This window comes from Planococcus citri, chromosome 4 (assembly GCF_950023065.1).
Source record: "Planococcus citri chromosome 4, ihPlaCitr1.1, whole genome shotgun sequence".
Lineage (NCBI taxonomy): Eukaryota > Metazoa > Arthropoda > Insecta > Hemiptera > Pseudococcidae > Planococcus > Planococcus citri.
Genome location: NC_088680.1, coordinates 555569 through 579958, shown reverse-complemented (window position 1 = coordinate 579958; position 24390 = coordinate 555569). Strand labels below are relative to the sequence as shown.

Below are 24390 nucleotides of genomic sequence, written 5' to 3'. Positions count from 1 at the left end.
GAAGCTGAAACAAAATACTATGAAAAACACGATGATAAAGAAAAAACGAAACGGAAACATAACGAAATTTGGAACAAAAAATCAAAGTTACGATAAAAACGTAGGGATATTTTTTTTTCATTTTTTCAGCGATATAAAAACGTAACGAGAAAATTATTGTGGGGGGTTTCGACAGCGTAATAAATTCAACCAACATACCCTTAATTACAATAATAATGATAGGCGTTCCGACGCCATTTCACCGACGACAAACAAAATAAAATCATTTCTCACGCGAAATACAATACTTTCTTAAATGACTCAGGTACATAAAATGATAAAATATTGTCAAATAAAAAATAATTACAGCAGGAAGACTACCAATGCACTTGTTAGAAAAATAAATACTGAAGTTCGGTAGTAGATGTTATAAATGCGTTACAGTCATTACAGATTGAGTATCAAGCTGTACGTCGCTGTTATTTAGGGTAAAACTAGTATTAACGTATAAAGACGAAGGTGGAACTTTGGTCTGCGTTCTCCAATGCGTGAATGGAAAAAACGATCCGACGTGATAAGCGCCCGAAAATACGTCCTCCGACGATTCATCTTCCGAAAGTAAAGCTCGTGCAGTCAAATCAATCTTGAATCAACGTAAGGATATGTAAATTATACACGAAACTGATGAAACATCGACGAATACGCATGATTATCGCTTACCTGGGGCTTACCACCTTCGGTAATTTCCAACAAAGGTAAAAACCTAAAATAACATTGCGACCAAAGTTGTAAATCCGAAACGTAAGGTTGAATACATAACGGCTCAGATGGCGTAAGTGAAGGTGGTTCAACGTAGAGAGGGTTATAAAACAAAGATATGTCTTTATCCGGAAACATTTCTCCCCAATCCCAAATATTGCGCAGCACCAAAGGGTTCTGCGAATCCTTCAGAAATAAAACATGATTTACGATTAATACGAGGTACGAAGTATACGATGAAACGAACGGATACTAAACAAGTGGAAACGATACTCACATTGACCGCATTCAGCCTGTCCTTGTCACAATCGAATAGGAAAGTATCGAATATAGAGATATGCGCCGAATCCCATAACGTCGTTAAATACGTCTCGGTGAATTCAAACTGGGTGGGAAATTGCTGCAAGATTTGCCAAACGCAGTCTAAAAATAATAAGAAAACTGGACTCTGAAACACAAAACATGGACGTAGAAAATTATACGAACACGTAGAGCGAATTTTCGTCGATTTTAAAAAAACCGCATCACCCACTTGTTGATTATCTTCCTGAGTGTATACGTGACTAAGTCTAGAACAAAACGGATGGCCCATAATGACCCATTCTTTCTGGATAAGAGACTGAAAACCATTAAACGTTCGGTAATGCGGATCAAGCAGCAACATCGTTAAAGAAGAAACAACGCAACAAATATCGCGACCCTCCAATTCTGCGAACGTGAAATCGAAACCAAGTTATTATTACAAAGACAGTACGAAAATAGCGATATTTGTGGTCTGTACTTAACCGCAAACCTTGAAGAACGACGGTAATTTCTTTACGCAATAATTTAGCAGATTCGTCAGCTTTAACCAAACAATTAGAAACATACAACAGCCATTTGCAACTCTCCAACAAGGAATAGAAATGGTTGTCTTGTATCCAAAATTGTCTCGAACTATCTGCAAAAATCCGACGCAAAACGACAATTTTTCAAAATTATCCAACTACAGAAAACCGTGCTCTTACAATTGAAAAATGTTCATTTACCCGGTGCGCATAATTCTCGTAATTTTGCGTAACTCAGCTCCAAATCACGAGGTGATGGCGCGTCCTTAGTGAGGTCGATAACTATCGGCGCAGTCTTACGCGGATGCGAACGCCTAACGCTCTCCAGCATAGTGTTTTCGTGACTTCTATAACTGATTGAACATTTTTTAATGATCGAATCATCGCAGGCTATCGCCTAACTACGTAAACGTATCGGTATCGGTATCTATAGTACTAAATTACTCACCGATCTTGATCAGCGGGAATTAAATCAGCCATTCTAACCAAAGCAGCTCCGCTTTTCGAACTCCAACACCACAACGGAGGCCGTTTACAACGAAAATACTGCGCCGCTTCGTTTATTTGCTTATCGCTGACGTCTTTGCAAACTACGAACACTTGTGGTAAACTATTCGAATTCGGGCACATAAAAAACCAAAAACAAAACATCGTATCAAAATAGGCTCTTCCAATGACCCATCGGTGATCGGTCAAATCCGTTGAAAGAATACGCACCTAGGAGAAAAAATAAAATCTCGATTTAGTCGCGATATACGCCATCCTTTACATCCGGTTCTTTCCATTTCTTGTTCCCACGATTCTGGATTTCGAAAGTTAGGTACTTGAGTTTTGTACTCTACGTACGGTTCGCTGCAACATACGAAGAAAAATAATAAAATAACACGAAATAAAATCAAAAGTACATATTAAATTAGTATACACTCGTATTACGAACCTGTAATCGTAAGCAAATAGAAGCCGATGGCGTTTAGGGAAGGCATGATGCAGTAAACCAGTGGTCAACTGTTTACCATGTCCCACAGGCGAAAATTTAAAACTAAACGTTAATACTTTCATATTCTGCAAAAATTCAGCGCATTCGAAATTAATACGAATCTACGAGTACCTACGATTGATGAAAATAAAACGAAAGCGATCGAAAGCGGCCAAGTACACCGTTGGTTGAGCTTACTTTACATAAAACTTGAAGCGTTTTCACTTTATCAGGAACTCGTGTATCAGGTAATAGTTTTTTCTTTTTGTCATTTGCGAATAAATACAGCGAATCGACATTAGACAGGCATACGTCGTATTGTCCCAAAAAAAAGTTTTCTTGATACAACGAATCCTAATTTGAAAAAAAAATATAAATTCGTATTAGAGAACAAAAACTGAAAATTCGGAGGCATTGCTCGATACATACTACAATTTAGAACAAGAATGCAACCAAAATTACATTACTCGTCACTTACTTCGGCGGGTTTATCTTCGGATGTAACGAACGATAATCTAAAGTTGGTAACCGTTAGAACGCCAGATTTACCATTTTTCTGGCTGGTAATCGGAGTGAAAAGCAGCACATAATGAGCTTTCGCTATGATCATTTCGCCTAAAAACACACGATACATTCATTTAGACCGGGGTGTGTAATTGACAGGAATTATTGGGCAAATTGATGCACTCTACGACAAGTAAATGTATGAATTACCGCGTAACGTTTTCGGTGTCAGTTGCTCGTTGAAAGATTCATCCGCACTGCTGTCAAGCGTCTGGAAAATAACGAGATGTGTTAGAATTATACATACACGTAGTAAGGTGAATAGGTTCTCTATATTGTTACGTTACCTGATCGCTTTTATCCAAATCAACGTAACTCTTAAAACTCGTACTCATGTTTCAAATATTGAGATCCAATTCATCGATATGCAGCTAATATCCGTTTCGGTTAACATTGGCATCCATTACCAACAATCTAACTACTAACAAAACTTACGGTTATGTCACATTTTTCACGGAAAATAAATTAATAATCACATATAATGTCATCTAATTAAATTAACGCCATCATTCGTGTTCCAATTTCGATTGTATTTACTCAATTTACTCCCCTCGCCGAAGTAACAACTGATAAGAATTAAGTAAGAATATTACCGATGATCGCGCTACTTGTGACAACTTCTGCCAAAATAAAAAATTTAGCTCAATTTTTACAAATTTGAAATTTACCTACATACGTCATTAATAATTTCGGAACGAAATGGTTTCAATTTACATCTAACATCAATATCACTCGCCAATCTGACTACCAAATTATCAATCAAATCAACAACTATTTTGATTCTACATTCTAGCATAATGTAGTAGGTAACAATGCATTATGTCATAAGAAAAGTGCAAGAGCATTTTATTCCGACATAAGTATTTCACTATTTCAGCTAACACATGCAATACTTATTAACAATCCTCGTGCAATTTTCACCATTGTTACTTTTTTTAATCGCTTTGCTTCTCAACAATGGACTACGAGGAATAAATAAACAGTCCGATGACGTCGATTCTTTGTATACGATGAAATTTTCCATAACTAAATTTCTATTCTTAGGCTTCATAATCACGCGATAACAATAGATTTGCGTAAATACGTACAGTTTATTGGAGAATAATTGTCCAAATTAATACCGACACCGTCTGCTACAGCTTTTGCCTCCGGTGCAACGGGAACTCTGACTGCACAAGTGATCGAATTTCAACACCACTGACAATAACATCGCACAAAACACTAATTCACCCGCATTATTGTCATCATTATTCTTCTATCACCTTACAAGTCGATCGTCATTTTCAACAAAAAAACTCCTCGGGTGGATTTCCATTTACAAACATCATCGTCCAGTTTGAACTTTAGGACGAGTATCTACTATCTAGCCTACTATCAACAATTTCTTCGTCCGGTATTCGCAAGCATTCTAATTTCTTACCTCTATGGACAGTTGATATTTCAAAAAACTGAAAATAGCAAAAATTGAAGACAGCTACAGCAACACTTACACGTACGGTTGCACATACCAAGGTGTTATCATCTTACAAACGTCAGAAATGCTTATTTGCTTATTCATTAAAAATAGACGAATACATTGAGAAAAAATTTTCAATTTCAAAAAAATAAAAATACAAATGCTAAAAGAAGACGAAATAAAAAAAAAAGATTCTTAATTAAATACATGTGAATTCGCAAACGGTAAACGAACAGCTGAACCATCGTAATTTTCTAACGAATCGTCATAACACGATGGTTTTCACGATGACACCGGTAAACTCCAAGGATCTTTTCCATTATTTAGAAGACATACGGAGGAATCGCAAATCTTCTTTAAAATTTCGCCGAGATCTTGTTTAGAATACGCCTGAAAAAAACACACAGAAAACGTTACCCGATGAATTATTATTTTACGATTGCGTAATTTGAGAATTTCGAGAAGCTAATTCTAAATGTACAATCTGCTACAAACTTTATAAATTTCGTTTTCTTCGGAAGTTATTATTTCAGCCAACTTTAAACATTCGTCGTATAACTGTATCGAGTGAAGTACAGTATGCAGTAAAATTACAATCTAAAAACACGCAAAACATGACGTAGGTATAGATAGATAATTCGGAAGTCGATCGATTATCTAGCGAAATAAACAGACACTAGCGATGAAATGAATCAAATTTTACCTTCGGTATACACAATTTACGAAGCGCATTCATTTGCGCAATTCGCGACGAGTCTTCGAAATATCGGTTTTCAACGAGCCATCCGCCATCAGGGAACAATAAAACGTTGTATAAATGCGATTTCACAATCTAACCATTAAATCAAAATATTAGTATCGACGATTTAATAAGTGTCGCCGATCAACGCAGCTGATGTCAGACAATGCGAGCGAACTACGCACCTTAGTCTGTTCGTCTACAGAACTGGTCCATCTTTGATAGTCATTGTTATACTGCGTAAGATGATGTTCGTAGGCGACTTTTTGAGTAAACTGAGCATCGTCGGACGGTTTTTGAGGACGCGATGGTTCCAATTTATGGAACGTATGAAACCAATCGGCGAATCTCATTTCGGCATTCTGCAAATAAATCCCAGTTGAATTTCAACGAATCGATAAAATCTGCGCGCTATTTACGCGTAACTTATACGGTACGGTGCACTCACCAGATAAACCTTGTACGAAAAATATTCTCTGATACTGGCGTATATTTTACTAGGAACGCTTTCCGGATTCGTGTGCAACGTTTCTTTATCTATTTCCAGTTGTTCTAATATCATATTTATCGAATCTTCCGGGATCTGAAATGTAATAGAAATTAGCGATCTAACGAAACGGAATAATTAACGTAATCATTAAACACGTTAATGGTGGTTACTTTGCAGAAAGCGTAATTAGCCGCTTGTATGTTTCGTTGACTAAGGAAATACCGGACTAGCGCGTTCGTTTCCCATATAGCTTCGTGTCTTTGCTGCGAATAATGCATGATTAAATCTAAAGCCGATATTTTCTCTTGATCTTCTTTGGTTATTCCGGTAGCTAAATCAAGCGATTTGCTCTCTTCGTTTGCCTTGTTTCTAAACAAAAGTACAATTTACGCGATATTAGCACCGTGCTCGTTCAACCATTACATAAGCACATCGGTACATACCTTATGACTTGAACAACGTATTTAGTAATGGCTTCTATTTGCAAATTACACATTTCGGCCGCTTCTAAACATTTTATGCGTTCGCTTTCGTCAGTTATACTTTGTAAGAATTCCGAGTAGTAAACTATCTGATCTTCTTCGTTCAGCATAGCCGTATAATAAGCTACTAATTTCGCATCTCCGATTTTCATTAAAATCTGACCAATTGAAAAAAAAAACAATGTAACGAACAACAATTTCGATAGACCGAAGAGAGTCACAGTTTTATCATTTTACCTTCACGTACGAACGTAGAATAACGTCTGATTTCCTGGTATCACTATGCACGCCTACTAATCGCAAACAAATTACGACGTGAGCGGCCATTCTTATTAAATGCGGATTAGGATTCTCCTGACAACACCAATCAGACATCGCCGATATCAAATCTGGAATGCGATCGGTGATAATTAGACGCTGCACGATTCGTTCCGGCGTACAAGCTTCTACTCTGATATCGTTGTCGTTGAATCCGGCTAATTCTTCGAATATCTCGTTCACACTGAACCTGAACAAATGGCGAAAGATTTCGATTAAGCCTCTGCCATCACTCAGGATACCTACGTTCGTCAATTTCACTTACTTAAAATCCCAATACTGATCCGGATACTCGGCCCGAGGTTTGGTGTTCGCGGCACGAATTTCTTGTTCAACTTTAACGTCTATGTACACTTTCATGTAAGCCCACAACAGATCTTCCCAATCTTTACAATGCGGTACTAACACCGATAAATTACCGCAAAATATTCCTAGAATCGCTTTCCAGATATTAGAACATTGCGAATTTTGGATTAAACGCCACGCGCACACGCGCCAAATATCTCTGAAAAGCGAACGAATTAGTGTTAAGTTGTTGACACGATATAATATTACGATGTTTACGGTAAAAGAACATTATTCGCCAACTACCTGTGAGGATTTCCGAAAGCTGAAATTAACGCTCCGTCCGAACTTTTAAAATTGGGATCGTTGAATAACATCCAACCTTGCAGAATAGCTGCGCGCCACTTGTGTCCACATAGACAGCAGATTTCCACGGCTTTATTTAGTCTACCGCAACGAATTTCCAAAAATATTTGTTCCAATAAACGGGTCTCGTCTTCCTGCGAATAAATAAATTCGAATATGTAAAGGTCGCGTCAGAATATATTGAGTAATGCGGCAGATTCAACGCGACAGTTACCTCGTCTAAATCGTGTATTTGTTTCTTTTGCCTCTGCGGAGCGTCAGGGTCCATAGCGGTGACAAGAGCACGTTGACTGGAGTACGCTACATTTCTTATCTGAAATTATTCCCATTCGTGTACATACAACTTACAAGTACAATCGCATGGAAGATACAGCAATCTTTACTAAAACAAATGCAAATACTTGTAACTGTTGTAAAGTATTCTCCCAAACAACGGTTTTGTCTGTAAAGTGAGACATTTTCGGTTGTCCATTCCGATCAGTACGTACAGCGGCGCATTCTTCCAACCAATCCACCACCAATTGACACTATTCGAGTTTCACATTTTATAATATACATTTCCAAAACACAAAAATACGAATTCGACCAAAAAAAACAAAAAGAAGTTACCTCTCTCATAGAATCGTTGTTTTGAAAAAGATTTTTCATAATATCGAGATCATTATCAAGGTTCACGCATAAATCTTCGTTCACATAATGTAAACGGTTTTCGTACAAAGCGTACATCAGCCTCCAAGTGTTTTTCTCATTTTCTAGCCATATTTTATCCTGCGAAAAAATTGAAAAAAGTTGGTTCACTTCATCTATATTCAATATAACGGAATGCAACCGTTGGTAAAACAAAAATCATTGCGATTTCACCTGCGAGCGTAAATTTGCCGAACATTGAGCGAAATCTGAACAAGTGTTGAAAAAAGTACTCATCATATCGAACACTTGTTCGCGAGAGTTATAAACTTCGACGATTTCCAAAAACTGACGACAAAGCGATTCCACACCTGAAATAGCGTTAAAAAGAAGCGGAATTAATGGAAAAATCTAGAATTTATACAGCAAAATATGAAAGAACAGAATGATATCTAACTGGTCTGAGAGTCGTAACCCGACGTCGCTTTGGATGAACATCTTCCATACTCGCTAGTTCTCGTTTCCGAGATGATATTATCCATGGTTTTAGAATGGTAAGGCACACTGAACGTTTCTTCAATTTCGATATTTAAACCTGCAAAACGAAAGTAGAGTAAATATTCGATTCTACGTATTTCAACCAATCCGTCTACGAAGTTTTTACTCACTAGTCTTGCACGAATATCGAGTTGAATTGGCTATGAAACTATTCTCCGGTGAGCTAATGATCGATTTGAACTTCCCATTCATCCAAATTTCTGGGGGAACAGCCATTTTGAGTAGAGTATTATATTATACAGTTGCAATCTTACGCCGGCTAATGCACGATTCAACGAGATGATAATGAAGAGCGGTTATGGAAACACCGGATCGAGATACGGGTTACTCAAATTGAACACATCGTGATTATAACTGTAAATAAGTATTTAACCGGATAGTTGAAAAACGTACACTATAATTCATCAATTAAGAAAAGAAGTAAAAATAAGTAAAACAAATGCTAATCATTTCGAAACGAATAATAAACGGCGGAAAACGAGCATTTTATCGTTTTTTTGCACTTTAGAGCTTTCCCTTCCCCTTCCCCACACAGTTGAATTTTTTTCACTTTTTTTGACTTCGGACAACGGTACACCGTGCAATTCATTATACTGTTTTCGGTTATTCGGTTATCGTTGCTTGGTTATTCGTTACGTTATTTGTTATTGTTATTCTTGCTGTTATCTATTTTATTTTTGTTGTAAAATAAAAAACTACGTACTCAGTTTAGCTCGTTTCACGACCAATTTTTAATTACTCATTGTTATTTACGTGTAAAATAATTAACAAGCTACCGTCATCTACGTGAACGGTTCATATTTACTTAAATCATCATGATCGCTTTCTAAAATCGAAAATCATGCCGAGTGGTGTTATTCAAATGCTTGGTTTAGCTGTTGTTACAGCCATCACAGTTGGTGCTTTGACCGTCTATTATGCCTTGAACGGTGGAGAACAATTACACGTCGTGAATGCAGATCCTCGTCGGCGGAATAGGCGAGGAGATGGAGCGCTTCAGCCTGTAATTCAAGAAAGGCCAAATCAAGTCGATGTTCAGCCAGACAGGTATACTCCGACGATTTCAATATTACACCATTCTTCTACGTATCATAATACGCCAAAAGTAAAAACTTATCGAGGCCTAAAAGAATCGTACTGAACTTCTTCATTTCATTTGTTCGCAGAGGCAATGAAAACCGATGCCGAATTTGTTTTCGTAATATTCAAAACACCGAGTACGATTTGACAATTTTGCCATGCACTCACAGGTTTCATTGTAGATGCATTAGTGACCATTTAAGTTCAACAGCTGAAGGTCAAGCGCTGCAGGTAAAAAAAAATGAGCACAATTAAACAACATTAATATCGTACATTACGTAGACGTAGGTAATGCGTATTCAACTGACATCATGTGAACCTAAATACGAATACGTTTATTTTTATTTTCAGAGTGCTTGCCCAGTATGTCAAGCTCCGTATTCGATCGACGATATAGAATAGGATCTCGATAATTCAGAAGTACTTTTCATTCTAAAACGTTGTCCGAACATTCCTAACGAATTAGTGGGTCGCCTAATTATGTACAGTTTACGGTTATTTTGTTCCCAGACACATCGTCATTATTGTTATACCTACTAGCGATATACCTGCTGGATTATATGTATGATAGAAATTATAATGACTGTGTATATTTTTAGTCGCTAATATTTTTTTTACGAGTGAATTTTTATCATTTTATTGTTTTATGTAGATAAATAAAATAATGGAAGAAAGTTCAAGTGTATTGGTTTATTTTCAATTGTCGTATCTATTCATGCATACTCTGCTCAATGCTCACTGCTCACTAATTGCTCCGTCTACTGCCTATGAAGTGCAATCATGATAGATGATAGTGACAATAAGGCTAGCTTCGGTTTGGTTCAGATTGACATACCTACTTGATAATTGGCCGTTGATTTTCTGCAAAATTTGAATTTTGTCATAATTCATTTACTTTGAATGTTTGAAACGTGAAATTATAAAATTGGCAATCCAAATTCCTAATCATTTTCGAATTTCGTGTAAGATCGGCCGTCGCCGTAATTTCCAATTATTCAGAAGTTCAACAAAACATGAAATATGAATCATGATAAATTGATTATCATAAAAATATATGAAAAGAAAAGCTCTGAAAAATTTCTTTCGTTCCTCAGTAGTAACGTAACTAGTTGGTTCACAGGATGACAGGAATCAGGATCAGGATCACAGTCAGGAGTGTCAACTGTCAGGAGGGAGATGATTAATTATTTCATTTTCCATTTTCTCAATATTCAACGGAACCTATAGAGATAGACACTAGACTAGAACCGCACCGGAACTACATCAATCGATACGGATTTCGTTTAGAGTTCGGTTTCGGTTTCGGTTTCGATGCATTATTTACATCTGTTTTCTTCGCTTGATAAGGACATGCCGAAAACAGTGATAAGGACAGAAGTCAAATTCAAAGTTTGAACATTTTTAATTTTTAATTTTATTATTCAATACGCAGATAATTAATTGAATTCCGGTACAGAAATGTGACAAAATAGTACAGAGTACAGTCGGCGGTTTTGTATACGATCATTTCAAGTCAGTATCTAAGCGATTATCAATGTTTTTCCAAACGCAGAATCCAACTCAGTCGCGTACCGGTTGATCTTTTTGTTCGCGGAATCAAACTAATCGATGAAATTTCAATCATCTACGGTAATCTCATCTTTAACTTGGATTAACACGCAACAATGAACGCTCTATACAAAGTTGGTCATTCATTTCCAACTGGAATGCTGTGTGGCTCGTGTTCGTCTGGAAAATTTCGTCTGCGATCTAGTCAAATTTTGTTATGTAAACGAACTTATCAACTTCCGATCGGGGTCTACGAAGGTGAAATGAAGCTGAAGAAAACGGACAACGTAGCGTTAGACAGCGAAATATTGTATCGTTTGAGAAAACCAAGACGACTTCGCGCCGCAGCAATCGTCTCCAATATTAAAGCACTCGGAATTCCTGTCATGGTATGCGTTATATACAACGAACGACACGGAAAATTCATCTTTCACAGCGAATACGGCATGGATTTGATGTCGCAAAGTTTGATGTTGTTGACGGAAACTCAGTGTTACGCTATAGCATCGGTAACCTTTACGTTGGGTATTTTACTAAATAGATTCTCTTGTCTGCATCCGTTACGCATATATATGGAAAAAAATTCCAACAAGTTCGTCGCCATTTATATGAATTCGTTTCTACCGTGGCGACTTTACAGACACGAGTTTACCACGGTTACACCTAGTTTCAAGACTGTATTATTGGGTAAAAAGCGAGCTATACTACACGACGATTATTTCAAAACGCCGGCCCATCAGCATAAATTATGCTCGCAGTTAGTTGATGACCATTCGATGTAAATTTACGAAAAATTATGTACCTACGGTTTTGTTTTGTTAGCTTAATAAAATGTTGATTAATGTTTTTAAATTTTTCTCGCCTTCTTGACTCTCATTTGTAACAGGAATCTGATTGTTTACTAGCTTGATTTTAATAATTCTACACGATAATGCGCTTCATTATAGAGAAACGATTATCGTCGTCGAAGAGAAGAGATTGTGGACTCGTATAATCTTGTATTAAAGACGCTGAATGACACGGGGACCAACCTCTGCTGAAAGATGATAGATGTGCGATATACCGAGACTGACTCATTATCAGAACGTCGAACGTTAAATCAAGATTACCCATTATTGTCAACTGATGAGTGATGATGTTATTGCTGGTTGAATTGAAATAGGTAAACCATAAACTTTTAGTGCCTTTTGGCTATTATAATTCAAAAATAAGAATAGTCAATTTTAAAAACATAAGTACTCGAGACAGATAAACAGAACAAAACTCAACTACTTTGTATACTCGCCGTCATCACACAGTTCACAATTATTAATACCTAATGACTATGTTTTTTGGCACCGGAGAATTCGCATTCTTTTTCATTAATCTACGTACCTGTACCTATACTCTTCCCGTTCACGTATTAATAATTGATACCTACATTGAAATTGGGATGTTTGGTACTATTAGTGCTAGGCTGCGTATTACCCTTTCTACGGTTCTCTCGAAGCAAATTGAAAGAAGAAGCAATGTTTTCTTCTTCGCATCCAGCAAAAGTCCCGAGCTGAGGAGCTTACTGTTCCGACCAGATGGTCACAGCTGACCGATGAAAAAAGATCACCTTCTAATTCAAATTCGAATTTTTCAAAACATTAACAAATTGGGGGGGGGGGACTTTGGATAACTACGCAAGAGTTCGAACTTGGAAGGTAGATACTAGATACATATGGTATCCAATATCCATCTACATATGAGATACCTACGTTCGATCATCGATAGTGATGATTGATCTTTGTTCACTGTTCACATGGTAGGTCTTCGAATATCCAAGGTACGTATAGCTACGTACCACCTAGACCTACCCACTGTACGGAGATTGGCACAACATAGGTAAGAAAATAATAAAAATGTGTTTTTTAAAAAATAGGCCACTTTCATTCTAAAATAGTCAAAATATATAGTACAAAACGAAGAAAAAAAATTCAGCAATAAGTAAGTAGGTAAACGCTAAACAGTACAAAGAAAAATATAAATGAAATACATTCTTTGCTCGTTGATGACGATTAATCGATTATAAATTCAGTAGCGATTGATTAGGTGCGAGTGAATAGCAGATACTAGATTCTAGATACTAAGGTAGTACATAGGTAGATACGGAGTATCGTATAATATTGTCCGAAACTTCAAAGGTACATAAGTAGATACAACGATAAAATATGTAGTTCGTTTCGATACAGTAAATACATATACGCAAAAAAAAAACAAAAAAAAACACACATAAGTAGACTTATGAATGAGCATTATGCCGTAGGTCAATTTAAGCTACGAGTACCTACATATCATGTACGTCTACGTACATTCCAATACATTAATTATTATTATGAGGTACACAGCCTACACACGTACGCACGCTTTGTGACAGCGTTAACTAATGAAATTATAGGGCCTAAATATCAATTCAGATTTTAGATAAGTACTCGTTGGTACAAATACGGAATCCATCGGCTATCATTTGACTCTAGTCGCACACGAGGATGAGAGGATTATGGTACCTAAATACGAGTACAGTAGTTACGTTGTCCAAATCATACTATAAGGGTTAATTCGGCCTATGTATGTAGAACGGATAATGAACGAGATTCTAGTGACGATGCCATTCCGGAGGACACATACGAGTATATCGGCAATTCGGCACCAATCAATGTACGAGTACGTTAATCCGAGGCTGTGGGATTGTGGATACACCATTTTTTACGGCAAGAGGGATGGGCAGAAAAATTTGGCAAAAAGTACGAGTAGGTGTACATAAAAGAAAGCAAAATGACGCGTACGCGTATACGCGATACAAAACGTAATAAAAATAATTATCTAGCAATTTAAACACGCTTCTAATTAGGTACATTATAAATAGGTATAAATTTTTCTATTTTTTTTTCTTCTTCTTTCAAATAAAAAATAAATAAATAAAAAACACGTTTTTATAAGGGGTGTTCTTCAATCTCGTGGAATCGATTTGTTTGATATGAACATGAAGTAAGTATAAGAAGATGTCGACAAGATGAAAAAAATAACTATACGTATGCCTATCTAATCTTGTTTACTCTTGTTTTTCACCGTCGATGTATCTTGTTGTTTGTGTTTTCTTTTCTGTCCTAAAACGTATACAAAGTTTCACGTTTAAATTAGGTAGGTATTAGGTAAAGGTGTATCTTTCGACTTTCTCGATGCTACGTTCTACGTTAACACAAATATAGCCTACAATAATATGCTGTAGTTACGCGCTGTACATAGACGAGACAGGAAACGTGATTTTAGGGTTGTAATCTTATTATAAACGTTCAGATTACAGCGTTTTTCAACTCGTATTCCGCTCCAAGCTTGCGGCCATGATCAAGGTAGACAAGGCAACTCGCTTCTGAACGCCCCCTTGTCAGTCTAAGGAGCTCCCCTCTCTCCCCTGCCTTCACAAAAAAAGAAACATCACACGTGGGTTATGAGGAATTTGGTTTTGAAAACGCGTTTTGATAACATCTTTCAAAGGAACCACTCCACTCGATACACTCGTCTTCGAATGAGAAAATTATCCTAGTTGAATTCTCAATTTCAGATAAATCTGCGAATATTAGGTACAAAATGAAAAAAAAAAAGACAAACATAAACCAATCCGCACTTGATCTTGACTTTATAAAATCGAATTTATTCATTCCCAACTGATGTAGATATCTTAAGCCACCGAGAAAAATCCCATAAGGAGTATTTTTCCAACTACATATAAGTAACTTTTTTTTCAAAGAGTTTGTCCAGACTCTCTGCAACATTTTTTCAACTCTTTGACAATGTTTTATACAATTTGTCTCGCACTTTGCCCAATTTTGTAAAATGCTTCAGTTTTCGGGCTTTCTGGGAATCATCTTTACCCCTACAAGGGTAAACCATTCTATTGCTACGAGTACTTATTACCGCTGAAAAAGTACTCAATGGCCAATTCCCATGATGAAAACATCAGCCTACCTACGAGTACACATAGGTTCGTTCACCTGACCGTCTATTACAGCGAGTAGGTATCAAATAGGTAGGTAGTTCGTATATTAAGTACCTATACCAAAGTAAGGTCCTCATACTACGTATGTAAGGTATGGTATAACTACGAGTATAACGTAAAAGAAGAAAAAAATCGGAACCTTTGGTCTGACGGTCGTTTTTGTTTTTGCAGCTTTTCCTAGTCACTCTGGTTTTCTCGCAAGACTGGTCACTCTCGTTAGGATTTCTAAGCACGTCCGTGCGAACCATTTGGTTGTCGGCGTTACATTTACTCCAAGTTCCTTTCTCGTATCGGCAACCTTTTTGATACCGCAAAAAAAAACCACAATCAAACAAAAACAAAAAACCGGTATACTACGAGTAGGTACTAATATTACAGTTCCAGGAAACGGAATGTCGACTTGGTAAGTCACGCAGTGTGTCGCACAGGGTCTGGGAACGGGTTGGGTACCTTCTGTGGCCATTTTTTTTGTGCGCCGCAAAAAATTAAATAAATTTCGGCGCACGAAGCCCACGACGCGACCCACGACGGAGGTACCTCCCTGTCCCTAACACCACACATACGCCAAAGCTACGCTGCTTTCTCACTCGAGTAACCAAGTAACATATACCCAACTAAAGCGTGATAAATACAATTTATAGGGGCAAAACGTACCTTTCTTGCATTTTTTTTCAATCGTTTTGGTTTTTTGGCATTTAGCTTCATTTTGGCCGGCTTTCAAAGTCAACGTACGATTTTTTGTGTAAGTTTGCTGGTTGCACGTCGACCACGGTCCTTTCGTGTATTGGCAATCTGATAACATCGAATTGAATTCAAGTTTACGCTATATTTTCATACTAATACTCGTACGTAGCGAGACAATCTACGATTACATACATATCCCTTGAAAGCTGACATCACTGAGGAAACCTCCGGCTCAAACCCGGAGGTTTCCTCAGCGATGTCAGCATAAAATTAAGTCATCGCTCAAGGGATAAAGTCCAGACTTCTTTTTGGTTTTTTTTTTTTTTAAATAGATGACAAAATCGGCACACAATATGGAGTTGACTCGTAGTCGTACTTATATACTCACCATCTGCGGAATGATCGTGTCTAGTATTGGATTTAGATGTTTCGGAGACGACTTTAGATTTGGCTGCTGGTAGCGGATCGCTGTGAACGACCGTAATAGCAATTGAAATCAGCACAATCGCCACCCAAACACACGCATTGTGAAACCATATCATCTATAAAAACCATTAAATCAGCCAATCAGACAACATACGAGTAGGTATAGCCAACCAATCAGGCAGCATTAAAATGCAAAATGAAAATTTAGCCAGATTTTAGGTTCGTGTAACGTGTAGTGTAGGTATATGTATATAGGTAGTAAGTAGAGGTGGAGTAACTAATTCACATTTTAAATACGTACAAACGTACGTAATATTCGGATAATTCGCTCTTATTCTGCAACCGTATAACGGTAACTTTTACACCAAAGTTGACGATTTCTAGCATTGTAAGCCTTTCCTCGGGCAAGTAATTAGAGATACCTCCTATCAGTACCTACATGTTGGCATACATTACATAGCATAAGCATAGTACACCACATTCTTTAGGAGAATAGCACACAATACCGAATACCTACTTGCAATTTACGAGTATATATTTGAAAACAATACATAGAGGCGTACGTGGGGTTATCGTTCGATATAACACCATAAAATTGTACATAAATACTCACTCGTATCTTATCAATAACGCTGCTGTTTGCACTTAAATGAACCATACTCCTACGTAGAGAAATAAACATTTCATACTCTTCTAAATGTAATGTAAAATTTTCATTTAATTAAGCGCACCTAACTGCAATTTACCACCTTAAATAGGTATAGGTAGAGGAGAGGTATGTAACAACAAGTGATCATAATCTCCACATTCGAGTTGAGAGATGGAAAAAATTTTCTACACATTCCAATAAGATCCCCCCCCCCTCCCCATCGTTCAAGAGTATCAAGACTCGACTACCAAAGAACATTCGCACGCAGCCAGGACGGCAATCGCCAGCGCCAGCGCCAAAATTTGAGGGTACAGCCAACGTCAAGTTTTCCAAGTGATTCGTACTCCGCTCAGCTCCGCCGGAACCGTATATCGTAGCATGGCTGCTAAGTAAATGGTAAAATTGGCGAATAAATCAAGTCGGCGGAAACGATGAAACCGATAAACGCGTCCGATGATAATGCTAGCGGGAGCGCGGCGTCGTCGCGGTGCGGCGCAGCTGCCCGTTTATTTCCATTTCTATTTCCTTAATTGCGCTGGCAGATGGTAATTACGCTTACGCGGCTCAGAGTTCGCACTTGGCAGTCGCAGCTATTACTGCTATTAGCGAAATTAGGCACGCCGTATATGTGCACTATGCGCGAGTACGCGACTCAGCGACTGCGACACCAACGCCAGTCAAGTGCCAACTGCCAAGTGGCACATAGCACTGCTTTAGGCATTCGTATTGTGGTAGCATCAAAATTCCAAGTACCATACGCAGACAGACCAACAAAAAATATGCCCAAACACCAGTTAAAATTCACCAAGGCACCCTCGGATCTGACCCCTTTGAAGGGCACAATGGGTTAAAAATTTCAGTTTTTCGACAACAGCACAAAAACTAGCTCCGACCAAAAAAAAAAAAATCATTTACATAAAATTCCCCACAAAATGAAGCCAAATACGACCCCAATTACAGCAATTCTAATAATGGGCTCTTTTCTGAAAAAGTCGCTTTATTCGAAACAATTCGTATGTATTTTCCACATACCGTCAAAAAAAGAGCACCTCTTCTCAAACCCGAAACCACATCACATTTTTGTAATTGAATTGCACGATTCGGGGGTTCCCAAATCGTGAAAATTGAGCACCTTCGGAGTCATCTCTTTTACGTAATAAGTCCTGACATAAATATAGTGTGATGTGGGGGGGGGGGGGGGTGTTCGTGATCTCAAACATGATAACTCGTATTGAAAGTGTGTTATTAGGAAGGAAGAAAGGTTGGAAAAAATTACCAAAAATTTCCATAAATTAATGACTCTTGGCAGTGTGTGACATTTCTGAAAGTTCGGAAATTTTAATTTCGCCAATAAAAACAGCGAATTTCTTAATTTTATTATTAAAAATTACTATCGATAACCATTTTTTAAAAATTTGTTAGTTGACTATGGATCTGGGTTGGAATGAGGTAATGATCTGAAATTCCATTACAAGAGTTCTAAACCACGAGCAAAACTTGCACAAAGTTTCAAAATTCGAAGCAGTGGCCGCATACTTTTTCTTTAGTCGCTGGCAGGTCGTATAGATGGTCGGTATGGGGTAGGAAGTGAGGAACTAGGAATCATGGATCGGATAGGTATAGTCAATAAGTAGGTAAACCAAGTAATTCAAGTACAATCTGTATGTACGTAAGTAAAATAAGTATTACGTATGTACTACACACTACACAGTACATACGTAGTCACATATAGAAGTACAATGTACGTGGACGTGCGGAGGAAATGAAAAATTTCCAACGAAAAAAGTATTCATTCCAACTCGATTATCACCATCATTAATATCAACTAAGCAATGCGCAACGTAATCATCACGAACGCGCTATCGTCGTTTAAATTGATTAAGCTTTTCCGGTATAAAAATAAATTCGAAAAAAAAAATGACAAAAAAATCGAGAAAATCTCCGTTGGCTTACATTTCAGCGTAGCAGTAATTTTACACTACCTATACTTTTTACTCCAGACCCCGACCCTCCCCCATTCGGTATACTTCGTGCTAATTATCCTGATGTGGTTGGACTAAATTTTTGAGAAGGGGGAGTTGGAAACAAAAATGTTGAACAATTTTAAACGTTCGAGAAATGATGCTTTTATACCACACAAAAAATTAAAATTCGCGATCATTTTTCATTTGATTTTTCCTGTAACTTTCAAAATTAAGCTTTTTTGGGCCAAATTCTGAGATTTTACTCTTTAAAAAAACGCCCAAATCACGTTTTCACGATTTCAACGAAGTAAAATCTCAGAATTTGGCCCAAAAAAGCTCAATTTTGAAAGTTACAGGAAAAATCAAATGAAAAATTATCGAGCACTTGCCAGTGTGGTTCAAATGTAAATTCTTCGATTCATTTGAAAAAATTTGCTCAAACACCTTTTTTAGGGGTGCCTAAAGTGGGGGGCTCTAAAAAAAGGGTTCAAAATTACGAATATACAGGGAGCTTAATTAAACTTTTTCATCGAGATAATCGAATATATACCTCAAAACGATACGTTTGGCGCAAATCGCAGGTTTCTAGATTTCCAGAGGTTCCCATAATTTCGAAATTGCGAAAAAAATGGAAAACTGGATTTCTGAGTACCAGCGGAAAATTTTATTGAGCTCAAAATTTGGTAGAATGAAGATCTTTCAGATACTAATAAACTGTGAAAAGCTTTATAGGGGGGCTCAAAGGGGTAGATTCAAAATGGTGGTTTCAAAATTTTCCAAAAATCAAAACTCCCTAATTTCTGCCCACGAGGGTCGAAAATAGGAAAATCACTTCGCATAACGTCCATCAAGTTCAAACCGATATTTTACGCTAAAAAACTTTTTGAAAATAATACCCAGTGTTTCCTAAAATTCTTTTTGTACTCACAACTTTGGGAACCCCTGGAGCCCAAAAAATGGTCATTTTGGGTTGTACTTTGGACATTTATTACAACATTTTAAGAGTGGTCGAGTCGATAACTGGCCTGGGGCCAAAAAGTGGCCTTATCGGGACTCCTCCTTTCAAAAGTAAAACGACATTATTTTTGATGTGAGAGGTTAATTTTTCTATTATCTAATTTTGGTTGGAGAAAGAAAAAGGAGAATGAATGATTGGGATAAATTCTTTGATTTTCCCTGCTTACAAAATTTTTCCCCAAATTTTCGCCCAAATTTTCCCGTGGGCGGGGGGGGGGAGATTTTTCCTGTTCGGCAAACCTCTTGTTGATTATTTGCTAAAACTGGTTCATTTGAAAGGAACTTAAGTGAACAGTCTTATGTTTTGGTCAATGAGTGAATTAATTTGCACGCGGTGCGTCTTTCAAGTACATAGTTCGATGAATTGAAAATTCACAATCTACGACGAGTCGATGACTATTTGACTAATTAATGAACGTAATCAAGTTGCAGATTCTGTCACTGAATATTCGAACCATCCTCAACATCGCGGCAATAGATCTCGAAGACAGCGTAATGTGGAAACGTGACGAATCCTGCAGCATTCAGCTTCGACTTGGACATAATACGAGTAAGGTACCTAGTACCTACCCATTTATGTAGGTATTATATGGTAGCGAGTATTCAATTTTCACTGACTCGATTGTTTAAGGTCAAGCAGGTAAGCGGCGGTAAGCACGAGATAATGTACTCATAGCGTGTACTGTGCACCGTGCACCGTGTACGTCGCTGCGTATCTGCACTCTGCAGCCGCAGGGTGGCGGTGTAGTGCGGCGTCTCTTATACACATACTCATACTCGTACATAGCATAGGTACAGCAACAGCTCCCAGGTATAGCACGTAGCACGTACGACCAGTACGATGAACTTGTCGTTTGTCATCGTCTTCTCATCGTCTATCGTCATCGTCAGTACTCCAACTCTTCACAACAGCTCGGTGAGAAGATCAAAATACGAGTACGAGTTCGAGTACATAGCTCGTGCCTTACATATTAGGTATTATTACTCGTCTACTTAGGTTAGGTAGGTACATATGGTGCAACTGCAAGTGAGTCTACGTAAGACCTAAAATATGTATGGTATCAAGTACTTACACTACATACATCACATGTCTACGTCTACATAACCTATCTCTCGAGTACTGTGTAAAGTTCGAAGGTAATCTTTGCTCCGAATCCGATTATAATTACACATAGTATGTAGTGTGTACCTATATCTACCTACTCGTAGATGGTCGTAGCGACAGCAAGTGCTTAGCTACATTTTTCACCCATCTGATGACCGCAAAGGTATTGGCTAATGGCTATTGCTATACGTACTCGTAGGTAGGTATGCATTTGAAGCTCGTAATCTTGTACCTACCTACCAACTAAAGAGTGTGATAATCGCTTAAATTCCAGCTACAGCTGATGCCTTTTATACAAGTAGGTACAACTTTTTGACGATGACGATGATTGGTTGCACCAGCGAAGCGTCAGGCTTCTTCGCTTACTTAATTGTACTGGTACGCCAAGTGTTTAATTTCATCGCATCTAGTTCGTTATACTCGTAATTAGTTGTCCGGCGAAAATTTCCATAAATTTTAATCGACTACGACGCGCCATCCATCGCCATCGCCAGTTTACACACTCGTACTCGTAGCATGGGTCAAACCATTCAATCGCACTAGAGGCTCAGAGGCCACATACTTATTCGCATTCGCATTCGTATTGTACGAGTATACCCAATAGTACTCGTTTGTAAGGAGCGTATGTCGCGTCATTCGGGCGACTACATCGCAATTGAGTAAAGGGCCAACTTTTCGCTTCGGATCTACGTATAACTCGAACCAGCCGAGTAATTAGCTAAATTAAAATACATACATGTATATGAAATCGTATAAGATAAGGGCAAGCAAAGGCATTTAGTAGCCACCGCACCGCTTCCTTTCTATCCACCCTCGGTCCGAAACAAAATTTAAAAATCAAAACAAAACTATAACGAACCGTCAGCAGCGGTCAGCGACAAGCAGGTGCCTACTGCCTACTGCCTAGTAGGGTACGAGTATTTTACGCACAATTTATAAATACATACTCGTAAATACATAATGCATAAAACACTACACGTTACACGATTCGGGTGAAAAGAAATCAGTTAATCGAGTCATCGACTCGTACTCGAGTAAAAGAGTAAAGCGCTTATTAACAATAATAACAGATAAGAGATAGCGGATAGATGAATTATGAGATGAGATGAATGGTATAGGTACCTTGACAAGATGCGAAGACGATCAACGTTGAATGAATAATTTCGATAACACGTAACACACCCTCTGTTCCAGCGGCGGCGACGTTATAAATAATACAATCCTCAAAAAAAACCGAAGAATCCGGGAAAAAAAATTTTTTTGAATGAAAAAGGCCACCAGTAGGACGATATTACTGCTTTTGTTCGCACAGGATGGTCTCGAACCGACACAAAAACGAAATCGAATACAAGTACCGAGAATACGACGTGAACGTGAACGAGAACAGAATAGGTAGCATAATTTTGTAAGAGTAAGAATACGAGATACGATATGCTATTGATTTCATCCTCATAGCATCGCACTCGCAGCTTCCCTGGACTTTTGGTTGCGCAAATACCTTTGCGCATATACTAATACTTCCCTTTCTTCCAAAGCATTAGTATATGTAGTTATAGTAATAGTACCCAGTCCCAGTACCAGTACCACCGACGTAAATGTAATGTACCGAGTATGGAGTATGTAGATGTACGATGTGTTTTGTATACTCTGTATACAAAATACACCATACACCATACCACACAGTCTCCACATGACCAGACTAGAACCACCTCTACCACCATACTGTTACTGATACATTATTTATATTACCTAAAACAAACATCACATTCATTTTTACATGTAAAAGGCTATCAACTTGCATTAAATTTAAAAATAGGCAGTAAATTGACAGTTCTACACTGCGTGTGAGTAGTGTATAGGTACAGTACATGTACAACTAACAATAAGTACAATGTACATCTACATACGAGTACTGCACTCATTTATATCGACAAAGACAAATCAGCTTCATCAAAAGAGGAGAAGAATTACTGCTCACTGGCAATGATTAACATCAAGTACGAAAATTTTACTATAACCAGTACTGACCCCCCCCCCACCTAAAAAATATCCAGAAAACAAAGAAAATACAGGCCCGAGGCCCAAAAAATGGAAAGTGGCGAAAAAATGAAAAATTGAAATTTATGAGGATATTTTTGTAGCTCTCATTTATTTTCAAAATCCTTCTGAAAAGAAAAAATTCTCCTTCGGTCTCCCTTCTCCCAACAATATTTAGATATTCATTTCTTGATAAGGATTCTGATCGGAACTGAAAATTTTTCAAAATAATTTTTACGAACTTCAACTGCTTATTTTTTCCTGTTTGATTTTTCCATGTTGGGGGGGGGGGAGGGATGCACCACACAATTGAACCAACACTGTTTGGAGGACCACGGAAGTTTTTTTTTTTAAATCCTGGTTATTCGAACAAATTTTCACCCAAAATGTCAAAAATAGAAAATTTTTAAATGAAGATTTTTTTTCAATTTGAGGAGACTTCTTTAATTCCACGTTGGAAAGTTGAAACTTTCAGTGACTTTTTCGTCGTAAAATGAAAAACCAACAACTGTGGATGGTGAGAGCAATGAAATCGCAACAAAATTTCACGACCTGGTAAAATTCAATTGAAAACTCCTGAAATAGTATAAAAATTCGATTTGCAGGTAAGTACCTAGTTCGTAGTGTATAACAGATGTAAGTAGGTAGGTACTTCTACTTACATTAAAACTAGTATCAACAACTGGTTTTTGTTACATTTCTCGGGATCAATATGCGACGGTAGTGCTTAAAGGATGAAGGAACGAGTAGTTCTATTTTCACGAATAATTAAAACACGAGTCTTACTCACCTGAAACAAATAAGAAACAACATTCGTTCATTAATTGATTGCTAATAAAATTATAAAACATACAAAGTACTTGTATGTACACGTAAATATAAATCGAGGCTATCTCATATACGTATTGAAATTCCATTACGTATGTTGCAGGGTTAAAATTTCAGCAATTTTTTCAACGCTCTATTCGTAAAATTCAGTTTCATTGCATTTTTTGAGCGCAATTCAACAATTGTACTCGTAGGTTACCTATCGGCTATCGAACGCAAAAGTTCAAAATCACTAACACACACCTAGTGATCTACGATTCAACATCAACATCAACACTCGTGTATTGTATCGTTCTTGAGAACTTTCGAAAAATACAATTTTTTCACGCCAACACTCCCGAAAAAAGCAGTCTCCCGAGTTTTATTTTTTGCACGAGCAATGAGCATATCCACCCTACTGCGCAGAACTAATCGAAAAATCAACTGTCTGGTTCCAATAATGTCTGCGATCGCGATTGTCGATTGTTTTATTTACGAATTTTTGACATTTCTGCCTGACCGGTATCTGTTTCGCCGCAAGTGCTCGGCAACTTCTATTATTCCATTTCCAAAAGACGAGGCGCGGTGCGGCGATTGAACAAACGAGGCGCCTCTTACAGTCTCAC

General features: G+C 37.7%; 4 protein-coding genes across 7 annotated transcripts; 1 reads left to right on the top strand and 3 right to left on the bottom strand.

Moving 5' to 3' along the window:
- Nucleotides 1–265: 265 nt before the first annotated feature.
- On the bottom strand, nt 266–4529 carry LOC135844080 (myotubularin-related protein 10-B). Of its 4 annotated transcripts, none has more exons than XM_065362184.1 (14): nt 4194–4529; nt 3393–3526; nt 3256–3316; nt 3020–3156; nt 2740–2895; nt 2503–2627; nt 2283–2417; nt 2014–2175; nt 1767–1918; nt 1532–1678; nt 1271–1446; nt 1016–1186; nt 700–924; nt 266–622 (listed from the first exon to the last, which is right to left on the bottom strand). In XM_065362184.1, exons 2-14 carry the CDS (start codon nt 3438–3440, stop codon nt 407–409), a joined length of 1911 nt encoding a protein of 636 aa, XP_065218256.1. In that variant the 5' UTR covers nt 3441–3526; nt 4194–4529; the 3' UTR covers nt 266–406. The 4 variants fall into 4 exon arrangements, with proteins under 4 accessions (XP_065218256.1, XP_065218255.1, XP_065218257.1 ...); XM_065362183.1 differs by lacking the exon at nt 4194–4529 and adding an exon at nt 3699–3984; XM_065362185.1 differs by lacking the exon at nt 4194–4529 and having other exon boundaries at nt 1767–1912; nt 3393–3675.
- Nucleotides 4530–4677: 148 nt separating this feature from the next.
- On the bottom strand, nt 4678–8954 carry Nup107 (nuclear pore complex protein Nup107). Its single transcript, XM_065362181.1, has 16 exons — nt 8537–8954; nt 8326–8463; nt 8103–8239; nt 7851–8009; nt 7643–7768; nt 7456–7554; nt 7182–7375; nt 6856–7095; nt 6510–6780; nt 6234–6430; nt 5961–6159; nt 5749–5883; nt 5486–5662; nt 5265–5393; nt 5057–5158; nt 4678–4951 (listed from the first exon to the last, which is right to left on the bottom strand). The coding sequence occupies exons 1-16, from the start codon at nt 8640–8642 to the stop codon at nt 4844–4846; spliced, it is 2517 nt and encodes an 838-aa protein (XP_065218253.1). The 5' UTR covers nt 8643–8954; the 3' UTR covers nt 4678–4843.
- A 141-nt stretch (nt 8955–9095) lies between these two features.
- LOC135844084 (uncharacterized) lies at nt 9096–10186 on the top strand. The gene is made up of 3 exons (XM_065362190.1): nt 9096–9473; nt 9593–9737; nt 9858–10186. The coding sequence occupies exons 1-3, from the start codon at nt 9268–9270 to the stop codon at nt 9906–9908; spliced, it is 402 nt and encodes a 133-aa protein (XP_065218262.1). The 5' UTR covers nt 9096–9267; the 3' UTR covers nt 9909–10186.
- A 2874-nt stretch (nt 10187–13060) lies between these two features.
- On the bottom strand, nt 13061–22361 carry LOC135844083 (uncharacterized). The gene is made up of 5 exons (XM_065362189.1): nt 22043–22361; nt 16148–16301; nt 15730–15867; nt 15215–15373; nt 13061–14185 (listed from the first exon to the last, which is right to left on the bottom strand). The coding sequence occupies exons 2-5, from the start codon at nt 16299–16301 to the stop codon at nt 14121–14123; spliced, it is 516 nt and encodes a 171-aa protein (XP_065218261.1). The 5' UTR covers nt 22043–22361; the 3' UTR covers nt 13061–14120.
- Nucleotides 22362–24390: the final 2029 nt, after the last annotated feature.